We start from the raw sequence: 13,528 nt of genomic DNA on the forward strand, positions 1-13,528 counted from the left end.
CTCAGAGTGCTATGAGTGGCATCGCATCACACACCTTCTTTTGTATATCAGAGCAATTTTATGCTGCCTCTCCAGGGAATCCTCCTCAAGGTGACTTACAAAACAAAATGTAATAAAAGCATAAACATTAAAACTGGTTAATTAGAAGCAGGGCCTTTTTTGTAGCAGGAGCTCCTTTGCGTATTAGGCCACACATCCCTGATATAGCCAATCGTCCAAGAGCTTACAGGGCTCTTAGTACAGAATGCAGAATGAAACAACCAACTGAAGCATAAAGATGTTGATGATTATGAAGCTTTACAATTAACACCAGCTGTAGGGTTGCCCTCTTCAAGCTGGGAAACTTCTGGAGATTTGAGGGTGGAGCCTGGGGAAAGCAGAATTGTGGGCAGGGAAGGGACAGGGTTTAATGCCACAGAGTCCACCCTCCAAAACTGCTATTTCCTCCAGGGGAACTGATCTCTGTAGTCTGGAGATCATTTGTAATTCTGAGAGAAATCTAGGCCCCACTTGGAGGTTGGCAACCCTAGTTTCCAGATTAAAACACAGTATTAAAATGGTGCTATAACATCAACCCCCTTAATTAAAGGCCTGGATAAACAGAAACATTTTACCTATTGCTTAAAAGACAGCAACACAGGGGCCAGGTAAGCCTGAAGAGGAAGAGCATGCCGTTGGTGAGGTGCCACTAGTGAAAGTGACCTTTTTCTGGTCGCCATCAACCTAGATGTTCCGACGGTTTATTACTCTTAGCGGCAGCCATGCATTCTTTGTAATGTCTCATCGAGCTTTTGATATTGTGGCAAAACATAGAGCCAAAAGCATTGTTAACCTTCTCAATTAGATAGGACAGGATTAAACTTCCCCTATATGTGGGGTAGAATCCAGGCAAGGGACTCCAAATGGCAAACAGGAAAAAAAGAGACAGCCTCTGGAAACAAACCACCAAAGAAAGAAAGGAAAAGCATCAATGAAATATATTCCAGGATGTTTAAAGTCATGGCCTGTGTGGGAGTAGGCCAAGTAGGTGGCTGACTAGGGTTCCACCTGGCATAGTGTGTGCTGCCAGGTGCCCCCTCTCCTCATGCACAGCGTGTGTGCTCCTTGGAGCCGGGCTTCCCCAATGGAAAGCAGGCTCCACGGAGCGCAGATGCTGCCCGGTCAGTTTCGCGTTCCCTGGGTCTGTTACAGACCTGGGAAACATGAAAGTGGAGGGTGCCTGCACAGTGCACTCCTCAGAGTCCAGCAGGGATAAATTAACCAATTGAACAAGCTGAAGAAAAGCCAATTACTGTTCCAAAAATCGCCTCCTGTTGAAGTTGTATGCTGCCACTCATCTTTCCTGCTCTACTTTAACAGAGTCATGGGGTGGGAACCATAGCTCAGTGGTACAGCAGCGTTCTTGCATGTTCAAGGTCTTGTCACTGGAACCTCCAACTAAAGGGATCAAGTAGAAATGGTCATGTGAAGCTCTTGTTCCTGGCACGTCCAGCTAAAAGGATCAAGTAGTATTCTCAAAAATTTTATTGCTTAATCTCACAATTTTTTTTAAGTTAAAATAAAAAAACTGTAAATTGAAATAGTAAATAGTTTCACGTTTCTTCATTTCTCCTACAAGTCTCTGTTTTTTAAATTTCTGGAGGGGAGTACTAGTGGGCAGCTCGCCTAGGGCACCAAAAACCCTAGCACCGGTCCTGTTTAAAATTATTTCTAGTTTTCAAAGTATTAAAAGGCCATATCTTAGAAGCTGACCATCAGAAAGATTCAACTGTTCAAAGGGTTTCAATGTTCTGCTTTTGTGAATGTTGCTGGGTTTTGAAAAATGTGGCTACTTACTGCGACATTCCACAAGTGGTGGGACTTGTTCCCAGTTTCCATTGTTACACTTCATTCTAATACGTCCAAGTTTTATGTATCCAGGACGGCAGTTATAGGAGACAACTTCACCGTGCGAGTAGGTCTGCTTGCCTGAAAGGTCGCTGAGCTCTTCATTATTTCTTCTAGGGGGTGGCCCACAGTTATCTTCAAAGGAGAAAAATACAAGAGAGGCAGAACAAAAGTTAACAGAAATGTGTTCTGAGTCTTTTCACCTCTGAAGAATGTTAAGAAAGAGATTGAAATAAGCACTCTCTGGAGAAGTAAAATTAATATTGTGTGAGATTGTGGTCGGACTTGAAAAAAGTCCACTATGCACTTAAACACTCTTTTTCTTTTGTTCCCTTTCTGTTTTTAAGGGTTGCCAGCCTCCAGGTGGGGGCCTGGAGATCTGTTTTTACAACTGATCTCTAGCTGACATAAGGTTGCCAATCTCCAGTTGGGAGCAGGGGATCCCCTGGTTCGGAGGCCCTCCCCCTGCTTCAGGGTCATCAGAAAGTGGGGAGGAGAGAAACATCTAATGGGCACTCCATTATACCCTATGGAGATCGTTTCCCATAGGGTATAATGGAGAATTGATCCATGGGTATCTGGGGCTCCAGAGGGGCTGTTTTTTTGAGACAGAGGCACCAAAATTTCAGCATAGCATCTGGTGCCTCTCCTCAAAATACCCCCCAAGTTTCAAAAAGATTTGACTGGGGGGTCTAATTCTATGAGCCCCAAGAGAAGGTGCCTCTATCTTCCATTATTTCCTATGGAAGGAAGGCATTTAAAAGGAGCACAGTCCCTTTATACGTGATAGACAGAACTCCTTTTGGAGTTCAATGGTGCCTGTCACACTCTTGTTCCTGGCTCCACCCCCCAAAGTCCTCAGATATTTCTTGAGTTGGCAACCCTAAGCTGGCAGAGATCAGCTCCCTTGGAGAAAATGGCTGCTTTGAAGGATGGACTCTATGGCATTGCTCCATGTTGAGGCTCCTCCCCTCCCCTCCCCAAACCCTGCCCTCTCCTGGCTCCACCTCCAAAGTCTCCAGGTATCTTCCTGGCAACCCCAGCCAGGAGTTACACTTTACATGTCCAGAAGCATGCTTTCCTTAGCTCCCAGCACATCTAGCTGATGTTGCGTGCAACAAACAAAAGATTTGATTATCAAATAATGTGGCCACTATACACAGAGAAAGATGGCAACAGTATGTTTCTGATGGAGAGTGCAATAGAAATGATCTTACACATGCAGTGTGACATAAAATAAACAAGATTCCAGTACAGTAGCACCTCAAAGACCAAGAAGATTTTTTTGGTATAAGCTTTTGTCAGGTACAAAAGGATCTTTGACTCTGGAAAGCTTACAGCATGGCAATCGTCTTGTTCTTTAAGGTGCCACTGGACTGGAATCTTGTTCTTCTACTGTAGACCAGCATGGCTACCCAATTGATACTATCTGAATGAAATCAATATGCTCCTCAAAATGCTTTCTTTCAAGAAAAGCTGTGCATTGCGTGACTGAACGCAGTAGTGGTCCCACTATATTAAAAAGGTGATCACACTAATCCTGCTAATTATAGACCAATTAGCTAACTTTCTACCTTGGGCAAGCTTTACACTAAAAATCTACAAATTAAGCTCAATCTCTGAATGACACAAGAGAAATTTTTAGGCCCTGAGCAGCTGAGTTTTTGCAAAGGAAAGTCCACCTTAGACCATTGTGTTACCCCATCTCATCTAGTTGATAAGTATTCTGTGCAAAATAACCAGAAACTATTTGTGGCTTTCCTGGATTTAAAAAATACATTGTATTCAGTTGATAGGGACCTTCTTTGGACTAAATTAGACCAGCTAAATATGGACAAAAAACTTCTCATGCTTATTATGAAACTGTACACCTCCAATTCCTTTCCGATAAAATGCTCACTAGCATGTTCTCAAAAACAGATAGCTTATTTGGGATCCACAAGCTATCCTCTGTTCACCCAATGCCAAGTAGAGGGAAGAACTACAAATGCAGTCAGATATAACTTGAGAATTAGAGATATAGCGGGTCTGGCTCAGAATGCACTCTTTTGCAACTAGGAGAAAACAGAAATATAATGTATTTGCTTTTCTTTTGCACTGTCGCATTGCATCTGTACTATTCTCTCATTGGATTGGAATAATATCAGTTCTGTACATGATTTGGGGGACAAGGCTGTGCTTGATATGTTGTCGAAGGCTTTCACAACCGGAGTTCATTGGTTGTTGTAGATTTTCCAGGCTGTATGACCTGGTCTTGGCATTGTAGAACCTGTTATTTCGCCAGCAGCTGTGACTGGCATCCTCAGAGGTATAACATAGGCTGTGCTTGTTCATAGCCAGGTTGGGCACACTGGCTCCGGAGAAAGAGACTTAGCATGCTGTTGTTTTTGCCAGCTCTGGAGGTATTTTGCATACAACCCTTTATTAATTCATAATAACCAATAGTGTACTTTTTGCATCAAGAAGTTTTTGCTTTGTTTGCACATTACAGGAGTCTTCTTTTTTCTGAAACTAGACTAGTTTGAACTATTTTTTCTATAGTGTGGTTAAATCTGATAGCAATGGTGGGCAAAAAGTCTATGGGGAGCATGATCAGTGGTGTTTTGCTGCAAAATCTGACAAGCTGCCCTTCCACTGCTTCATCCACCATGAACCAAGTGGAAAGGTGGGATACAAATCTTTTAATAAATAGACATCAGCTACAGGGTTTTACTTATCTGTTGGGCACCAGCTCTTCATACCCAGCATTGTGGTGATGCTGGAGGCACATTTTAGCCCAAGTGGTGCCAACAAATCTTAAGGTACCAAAGAAAAGTTGTGGTGATCCTCACAGCACACAGATTTTCCCTGAGGTCCTGGCAATGTTGCAGGGGTCTGTGGACAGACCACTCATTTCCTAGGAGATACAACTAGGGAAGGTAACAGAATGTACTGATGTGTACTTATCTCTCCACTGCCAGGTAGCACTGGATTGGCTGGCATCTCCGATTTGTTACCATGAACTTCAGACAATGCCTGACTGTGTCAATCTCTGGAGTTTGTGCTGTGCTTCATTTTGGATGATGCTCTTTAGATTATGCATGCATTATGCAGAGAAGGCATTTTGTTTGGGTGTGTGTCTGGGGGTGGGGGTGAGGGTAAAAAAGCACCTACCTCCTTTGGCTTTTGTAAACACTTGTGCAAACCGTTTAAAATTATAAAGGGACATGTTTCAGTCTCTCACAAGTTTTGTTAATTGATTAAATTTTAACTGATTCATCAATGATTTGCATTGCACTTTTATTTGCACAAAACTGCACACATTATTTCATGATTGATGCACCCCTGATCTTACTTAAGTGGATATGAAATTGCAGGAGCATCATCTCACAGTGTTGTTGAATTTCACTTTATTAGTGAAATTAATTTTTAACCCCCCCCCCCAAAGCATTCAACTGGAATTACTCCTTTATTCTAGATACCACTAGAGGGTGCTGTCAGACTATCCAAGTGACTTCAGGACAACACTATGAAATGGCAATTTTAAAGAATCCTGTTTCTTCTTCAGATTATGATAGGTAAATTGCTTGCTATGATTCTCTCTGTAAAACAAAATCTTCAAGTATAAGACTGTTTCATTTACTGTCATAATTTCAGAATTGTTCTGTTCTGTTATTTCCTTTGGAGATGGCAGCAGTGGTTGTAACACTGGTCAGTTCTAATGCTTTCACTCTGGGAAGTTGAATTGAAACTCTAACATGTTGGCCTCTGCTTTTGGTATGTACATGTTTTAAGTGGAATACTGAATGGCTGTACATTCTCTTTTGTTAATCCCCAGCATTGGTATTCTGATAAAACTACTTCTGAACAGGTATTTCATTTAGTTATGACTAAATACCGGAAGGTTTTGTTCACTAGCCTTGAGAGGAGAGACAGCACTTGGTGAACTGTGTGGATACATCCCAGGGAATTTGGCTGTTTCTGATTTGCATGGCTTCCTCATGGAAACTGTCCTGCCCCTCCCACTTGTTTGCTGCCTCTATCTCCAATTTTAAATGACACAGAGTAAAAAGAGGACAAATTAATTGTGAAAATTTTGAATTGAGACTTGCTATTTAGCTATCTATGTGTGCCTTTGATGTCCATTTGTGATCACTTCTTGAGTAGATGCTGCTGACAGTGCATGTGTAAAAAACCAAAAATTTATCCAATGTTAGTTATTTTAAGGACTTCTACAACCATGTAAGTGCAACATAAGGACAAACTGCAAGAAATTCCATATTTTACATGTGGTGGTCAATGTAGTGACCCAAGCAACCTTGAGTTTGTGGGATACTGCCTGTTCTGTGTAATCTGGCTGTAGTAAAGACCACCTTCTTCACCCAGCCACACTTTAAAAAATGCATATATGAGTGATGGTTGTATCCTGTACCTGGACTCATAATGATGAGTGAAATTTTAATCTGTTCAGAACTTTTATATGAAATTACAGACTCTGATCAACCTCAGATCCTGAATCAAAGTCCTCAATCAGATAGGAAGATGATCTGATCTTTCCTTCTCGCTGATCTCATCTGGTCTCAGGTGTGCTTATTGTTGTGGGTGGAGAAGCTTTACAGTGCAGGGATTGTATGTAAAAACAATTTAAGAAACACCACTCCCTCCCCAGCCTATTATCAGAGCAGGTGGGTTGTTGGTCACTGGCAGAGGGAGAAGGCTTTGGGGTCTGCCTCTTGTTCCTTCCTCCATCTCTGCAGCTCTGACTGCCTTCCTGCAGTTATCAGCAACATGTTAACTGTTAATATTGAAGATCATTTGATCAAGCCATAGAAATCCTGAACGGCTTTAATGAAGATAGTGAATGTTTATATTATCACAAGTACTTACTCTTCTCCCCCCCTTCTCATTCTCAATAATGTCTTGCAACCCATGAAAATAAATGGAAATCTACAATATCATTTGTGATATTAACTGGAAAAATACATTTCTAGAGATTCAACATTATGAGAGAGAATTCAGTCCCACACTATTAATGTTGCCACATTAATATACAATTTGGATTTTCAAATCAAAGTTTTGGGTATCAGGCCATACTAGGATTGCCAGGTCCAACTCAGGAAATATCTGGGGACTTTGGGGGTAGAACCAGGAGACTTTGATGGTGGAACTGGGATCCACGTTGTGAAAAGCATGATTGAACTCCGAAGGGAGTTCTGGCTATCATGGAGGATAGGGACACCTTATTTGGGGGCTCATAGAATTGGACTCTCTGGTCCAATTCTTTTGAAACTTTTTTTTTTTTTAGGAAAGGCACCAGATGCTATGCTGAAAATTTGGTGCCTCTATCTAAAAAGAAAAAACCCTGCACCCCAGAGCCCCAGATACTGTGGATCAATTCTTTATTATATTTGTTGGGGACTAGTCTCCATAGGGTATGATGGAGTGTGCAGCGGACATTTCCCTTCCCTCTGCTTTCTAATAACCCTGCAGTGGAGGGAGGGCCTCCAAACAGGAGGTCCCCTGCCCCCACCTGGGGATTACCACAAAAAAGGGAGGAACCTGGAAAGTAGGAAACCAATAAAGTCTCAACAGCAATCAACATTTTTTTATCGAATTATTGTAGTAAAATCTCCAAGTAGTATGCAGTAATTTAGAGCCAAAATTATTTACAATATATGGATCAAATGCAGCTTGGAACAGGTAATCCAAATGTGCAAATCTAACAGGTAAGTCTTTCAAAATGTGAAACAATCACTTATGTTTGGAGGATACCTTCAGTTCCAATGCTGAAATTATACCAAATATCACAAATCCATTTTAGTTCCAAATAGCAGTTAATGAGCAATCCCGAAATACTGTGGTCTCATTTCACTGTATGCTTTATCTAAGCTTTACACTTTAAATGGGGAAAAAAAATCTCACATGTACTCTAGTTCTGTTCTCTTCCCAATCAGGGTTGCCAATCCCCAACTGGGGGGCAGGGGATTCCCTGGTTTGGAGACCCTCCCCCTGCTGGGCACTCTATTGTACCCTATGGAGACCAGTTCCCATAGGGTATAATGGAGAATCAATCCATGAGTATCTGGGGCTCTTGGGGGGGCTGTTTATTGAGGTATTAGCACCAAATTTTCAGCATAGCATCTGGTGCCTCTCCTCAAAAAAACTCCCTTTCAAAAAGATTGGTCCAGAGGGTCCATTTCTATGAGCCCCGGAAGAAGGTGCCTCTATCCTTCATTATTTCCAAATGAAGTGAGGGCACTTAAAAAGTGTACATTCCCTTTAAATGTGATGGCCTGCACTCCCTTTGGAGTTCAATTGTGCTTGTCACAACCTTGTTCCTGGCTCCACCCCCAAAGTCTCTTGGCTCCACCCCCCAAAATCCCCAGATATTTCTTGAGTCGGACCTGGCAACCCTATTCCCAATGGTTACAACATTTTCTAACCATTTTGTAACCACTGGGAAGAGAACAGAGATGAGTGCATGTGGTGAGATTTAGTAGTGAGATGTAAAGTTTGTATAAAGCATACAGCTAGGGATTGGAATCCTTAGGCCATACTATGCCCTTTGCTATGATTTTTTGCAGTCTAGGCATGGTATGAAATAGACAAGGCTTTTTTTGAGCAGGAACTCATAGGAACGCAGTACTGGCTGGCTTGGTGACAGGGTGTGTGGCCTAATATGCAAATGAGTTCCTGCTGGGCTTTTTCTACCAAAAAAGCTCTGGAAATAGACGTAATGACCATTTTTGCACACAGCTTACCACGTGGTCACGTTCCTGTTCTCTCCGTACCGTCCGTTGGATTTCCCACTATTTGTGCTGGAGTTACAGGAAGTGCCGCAGCTTTTGCATAGCAAACGTAAACTGGGTTTTAGTGGTTTACGTTTGCTATGTGAAAGCCGCATAACTCCGGTGCAGATAGTGGAAAATCCAATAGACGCTGTGGAGAGAACAGAAACGTGGTAAGCTGTGTGTGAAAACGGTAAATATTATTTATGACTGGGAGCTTTCACAATACATGATTGATCAGTATATGTATAATGGTTGCCATTGAGATGTTGCCAAGAATGGCTTCTCCATGACAACAATCTCTATTTGGACTTGTAACATCTGAAATATTTATTGCTTGACACTGGGAGCCACTGTATGCTGCACTCCAGGTGTCTGGCAGCTATGTGGATCAGGCAGGAAATTCATAATGAAATGAATGGGAAAAAATTATGTGGTGAATTCTTCTATATCTTCGTGATCAACTGTAGGCATCTTTCGGTTGCACTCCCAGTGCAATCACAATATGTGGTATCTGGCCTGAAGATAACAGTGCTTAGAGAGGTTTTGCAACCACTGCACAAAACTGGCACTAGTGAGAATCTCACTTATGGATGGGGCTAGTTCTAGCATTTGATCCAATCTCTATTGCTCAACCATAGAGCTCTGACTGAAAGCTAGAATGTCAAAGCACCAGGATCATCCACCATTCCCCACTACCACTAGTTTTTCTCCCACAATCAACTGAACAGCAGCCAGATGGGCCAGATGGGGGCAAGAGGTCTCCCACTGACAGTGGAAACCTGTCAACCCTGTGTGCCTTTCCCATCATGACTTCCTGAGGTGTCTTCATTCTACTGCATGTGGGCTTTTGGTGGTGCCTGACTCTTGATTTGCCTGCTGTAGTTCAACAAGGGCAAGGGCCTTTTCTATTGTGGCCTCAACCTGGCAGAATGCTTTGTCTGAGCAGACTCATACACTATAGGACTTATCTTGTTTTCGTAGGGCATGTAAGACAGAATTATTCCACCAGGCATGCCAATAATGTCATTTTGGAGAACTCTACCATCAACACTACTGATTTTTCATAACAAAAGTGTTAGTTTGCTGCTGAGTTTTTGATTGGATTTTATTGAAATTATGGTGTTATTATTGTCACTGTACAGCTATGTTGTTAGCTGCCTTGAACCTCATTCTGGGGGAGCGGTGGGATAAAAAATTAATTAAATGAAATATATCTCACATATATCCATTGACAAGTAGGACCGTGGATTTTTTAAAAATCATATCTGCTAACATATATTTCTGAAGGGAAACATTTGACCAGGGAGATACCAAGTATACTACCATGCTGTATACTTGGGTAAAATATAACTGATCTTTTAAAAAAGTCAGTGAATACAAAGAGAAAGCAGTCCTGCAAGCAAGGATAAACTCAAAGGAATTTCTACTCTTAAAACAGAATAACAATTATTTTTGAATGGTATAGCCATTCACTATCCAAAGTCAGAATGCATTTAAAAAACAACTACCACCCTTTGTTTCTGTCCTTTGCTGTGGTAGTTGAATAAATTCTTATTTAAAATCACCCTTCTAAAAAAAAACCCCTATTTTGAAAATGCCTTCATATTTGCTAAAACATACTCTTAAGAAAACTGAGGTGGCTGCAAAGAAAGGGTTACACTTTGCCTTTAGTAGCTTTTGCAGAAGAGGGATTTTCAGCTGGTGCTAATCTCTTGTTCTTTCCCATAACAAGTCCAACTTCTATGAATTTCAGCTTCTGCTCAACAGTCAAACTGACCCTGGCTTTCCTCTCCTTTGCTACTACCTATAGTACTTGTACACAGGCCTCGGATTCAGCGGGAGTTCACAGGAGCGCAGCTCCTGAACCTTTCTTAAAGGTCCACCTCCTCCTTCCTACCTTGTCCATTGAATAGTAGGTGCAGCTGCATAACAATCCCTGGATGAGCTCCACCGCCTATTTTTCGACAAAACAACCCCTACACCCAAAAGAAATGCAACAGGTTGCACAGAATACTGTGTGGTTTTGTTTTATTTTTTTGCAAAATAAGAACAAACCAAAATAACCAAGCATTTCTGTTTCAGCATACACTATTAATTCAAGGTTTTTTTTATATTTAGATGCTGATGTCTAATCTGTTTTACACCTTTCTATTTTCTGTAGGGTTGTGAGCTCCCCTGGCCACCAGTGGGGGATGAGGAGCCAGGGTTGTCAGATTTGGAAACTCCTGGAGATTTGGTGGTTGTGGACCCTGGGGAGGCCAGAGACCTCAACAGGGTACAATGCCACAGAATCCACCATCCAACACATCCATTTTCTCCAGGGGTACAGATCTCTTTAGTCTGGACATGAGCTGTAATCTCAGGGGATCTCCAGGTCCCATCTGGAGGCTGGCATCTCTAATTTTTGTACACATTTCAGCTATGTTCAGTTTAAGTTCTTTGAATGTCTGGTGAAAGGAAAAGCTGGGTTCTACTGGAAGATCTACAAAGCATTTACACAACTATTACAGCAGTGTTTACATGATTAATCTGCAGCTCTTACAACCTGATCTTGTCTATTGTTTCCTCAGGAGTTCGCTGAAACCAGTAAAACTGGCTATCTAATAAGTGTGCTTTTCTATGCTAGGATTTGTGTACTAACATAATCAGTCACATCAATTGAAAGCAAATGTCTTATTGCCATGACTTACCATTCTGTGCGTTACAGCATATCCATAGCAGAACAGTATAGCCCAGCACATGGAACATCATTGCAGCACTTCCAGAGGGCGCTGGCCCTTTTCGCAATAGCTGAAGCCTGTTTCTCCCTTGCTGTCTGCTAAGTACACTTTGCTTGACTGACTGTTCCAGAGGCTGGCCTCGCTTTAGCCTTTCGTCTCCCTTCAATCACTTCCCCTTAAATCTCTTGCAACATACACAGTGAGACCTTTCTTTCTGGTCAGAGAATGATGCAAACTTGGTGGAAAATAATTCCTCTAATTTCTCAACCGGCTCTGCCCTTCCTGCTGTGTTTGTGCCTACTTCACATGAGACAGTAATCTCAGCCAGCAACCCAAAATGTTGCTGCTTTTGGTGATCAATGCAAAGACATGTTGGCAAGGATCTCTCATTTTCATGCTGTTGGGGGAGGGGGCAAAGAACTACAGCTGCAATTTTGCATTTTCAGCTCTTGTAGCAACTCGACAGAATTCCAGGGTTTGCCTTTTTTTTAAAAAAAGCCAGTTTTTAGGGGTTGCTAACGTTTTTAACAACCCTTGTGCCAAAACTCTTTAACAGCAGTTTGATCTGAAGATATTAGCAGACCATTATGCTTATTTTATCTTTTGAATAGCTTATCTTTTTGATTTCTGCAGACAACTCCTGTTGAAAGCACAGAAGCAGGTAATGAACTCCCCACCCCGATAAAAATTGTAGCTATTGAGTGGGGCATGCACATGGACTCTTTATAGCATATGTGAACTGTGCTGACATGTAGAGTTTCATATCAAGATGGATGCAGTTCTGGTACCAGATTAAAAAGCACAGTATCTCCACAGCATCATGGGAACTTTGACCTTATAGGAAACAAATGCTACACTACTCAGAAGACATCAGACTTTCCCTCCTTAAAAACAAAACACAACACAGAAACCTTATTTAGCTTTTCTCCTCCTATTCAGCCAAATGTTTTTAAGACACTGGATGAAACATAGGGTGCAATCACACGAGTGGTTTGGCCTGACATACCCACCCCTCCTGTCCAGATCAAAAGGGCATGATCAAACACACAAACCTGGCTTTTGTACCCCACACATCCCTACATGCTAAAACAACTCCCACCAGCAAATTTAATTTAATTTTTTTATTTATACCCCACCCTATCCCGCAAGCAGGATTCTGGTCTCTGTAAAGTGCTTCCATGGCAGGTTTCCAGGCATACCATTGAAATGCATGAGTGGTGTGATTGTTCCACTCCATTTCTGGTGATCCTTTCCCCTCCAACCTCACACCGATGTGTGCTTCGGCGCCCCCACAGAACATGGCCAGGAGTGTGCACGCTTGTCTGCTTCTGCGGACACACAGCAGGACTTAGGGAAAAAAACCAATCCAGCTACAGGCCTGTGGTTGCTGCACATTAGCAATGTGAACAACCAACTGTGGGCCCATGGCACTATGATGCCGGCTTAGGGTGTACTGTCTGATCGACAGAAATCACCCCAAATTCATGTGGTTTATTTAAAGCTTGAGATACTGCCATGGTGACCTGCCAGTCTGACCTGCTAGTCTGACCGCACCCATAATAATCACACAACAACAACAACAATAATAATAATAATACCTTGTATTTATATCCCGCCCTCCCCTCCAAAGCAGGCTCAGGGCGGCTAACAACAAAGTTCAAATATACATAATACAAAACAACATTTTAAACCATAATTAATTAAAACTATTTAATTAATAGGAGGGCCAAATATGTTTGCTGCTTGTCTACCAGATGCAGGTACTGGAATCAGGCTGGGATTTCCCTATACAGTTCAAAAATAGTATACTGCTGTAATGCTGTTCAAGAAGCAGGATATCCAGTCTACAGAATTGTATGTATCTTTGTGATGGGAAGTATACATTCACCATCAAACTGATACAGGAAGGTGTCTAGTGCTTCTTATGGTTAAAAGGTACTGTTCCTTTAAGAATTAGGCAGGGTTAGTATTCTGTGGTAGGTGGGTAAACATCAGTGTAACAAGATATGTGAGAATTCCTGTAAACTATGCAAGATGTAAGCCTGAGACCTTTTGTACTTTGACATGCAAATACCCAAGAATTCAAGCTGGCTCAGTGCACCACTTATTTTGGTGCCAATTGGCTTGGGAAGAACAGCTCTAAAACAGCTT

General features: G+C 41.9%; 1 protein-coding gene across 2 annotated transcripts in view; it reads right to left on the reverse strand.

Moving 5' to 3' along the window:
- The window catches only part of CFH (complement factor H), an 83,664-nt gene extending 72,017 nt beyond the window's left edge, over positions 1–11,647 (reverse strand). The window contains exons 1-2 of one of the 2 annotated variants that reach the window (XM_060232363.1): positions 11,348–11,647; positions 1,837–2,022 (exon numbers count right to left, since the gene is read on the reverse strand). In XM_060232363.1, the coding sequence (XP_060088346.1) occupies positions 1,837–2,022; positions 11,348–11,408 (247 nt within the window). In that variant the 5' untranslated portion in view covers positions 11,409–11,647. The remainder of the gene's footprint in view (positions 1–1,836; positions 2,023–11,347) is intronic. The other variant, XM_060232362.1, reaches the window with a different exon arrangement.
- Between the last annotated feature and the right edge of the window lie 1,881 nt (positions 11,648–13,528).

The sequence above is a fragment of the Heteronotia binoei genome, chromosome 2 (assembly GCF_032191835.1).
Source record: "Heteronotia binoei isolate CCM8104 ecotype False Entrance Well chromosome 2, APGP_CSIRO_Hbin_v1, whole genome shotgun sequence".
In the NCBI taxonomy this organism is placed as follows: domain Eukaryota; kingdom Metazoa; phylum Chordata; class Lepidosauria; order Squamata; family Gekkonidae; genus Heteronotia; species Heteronotia binoei.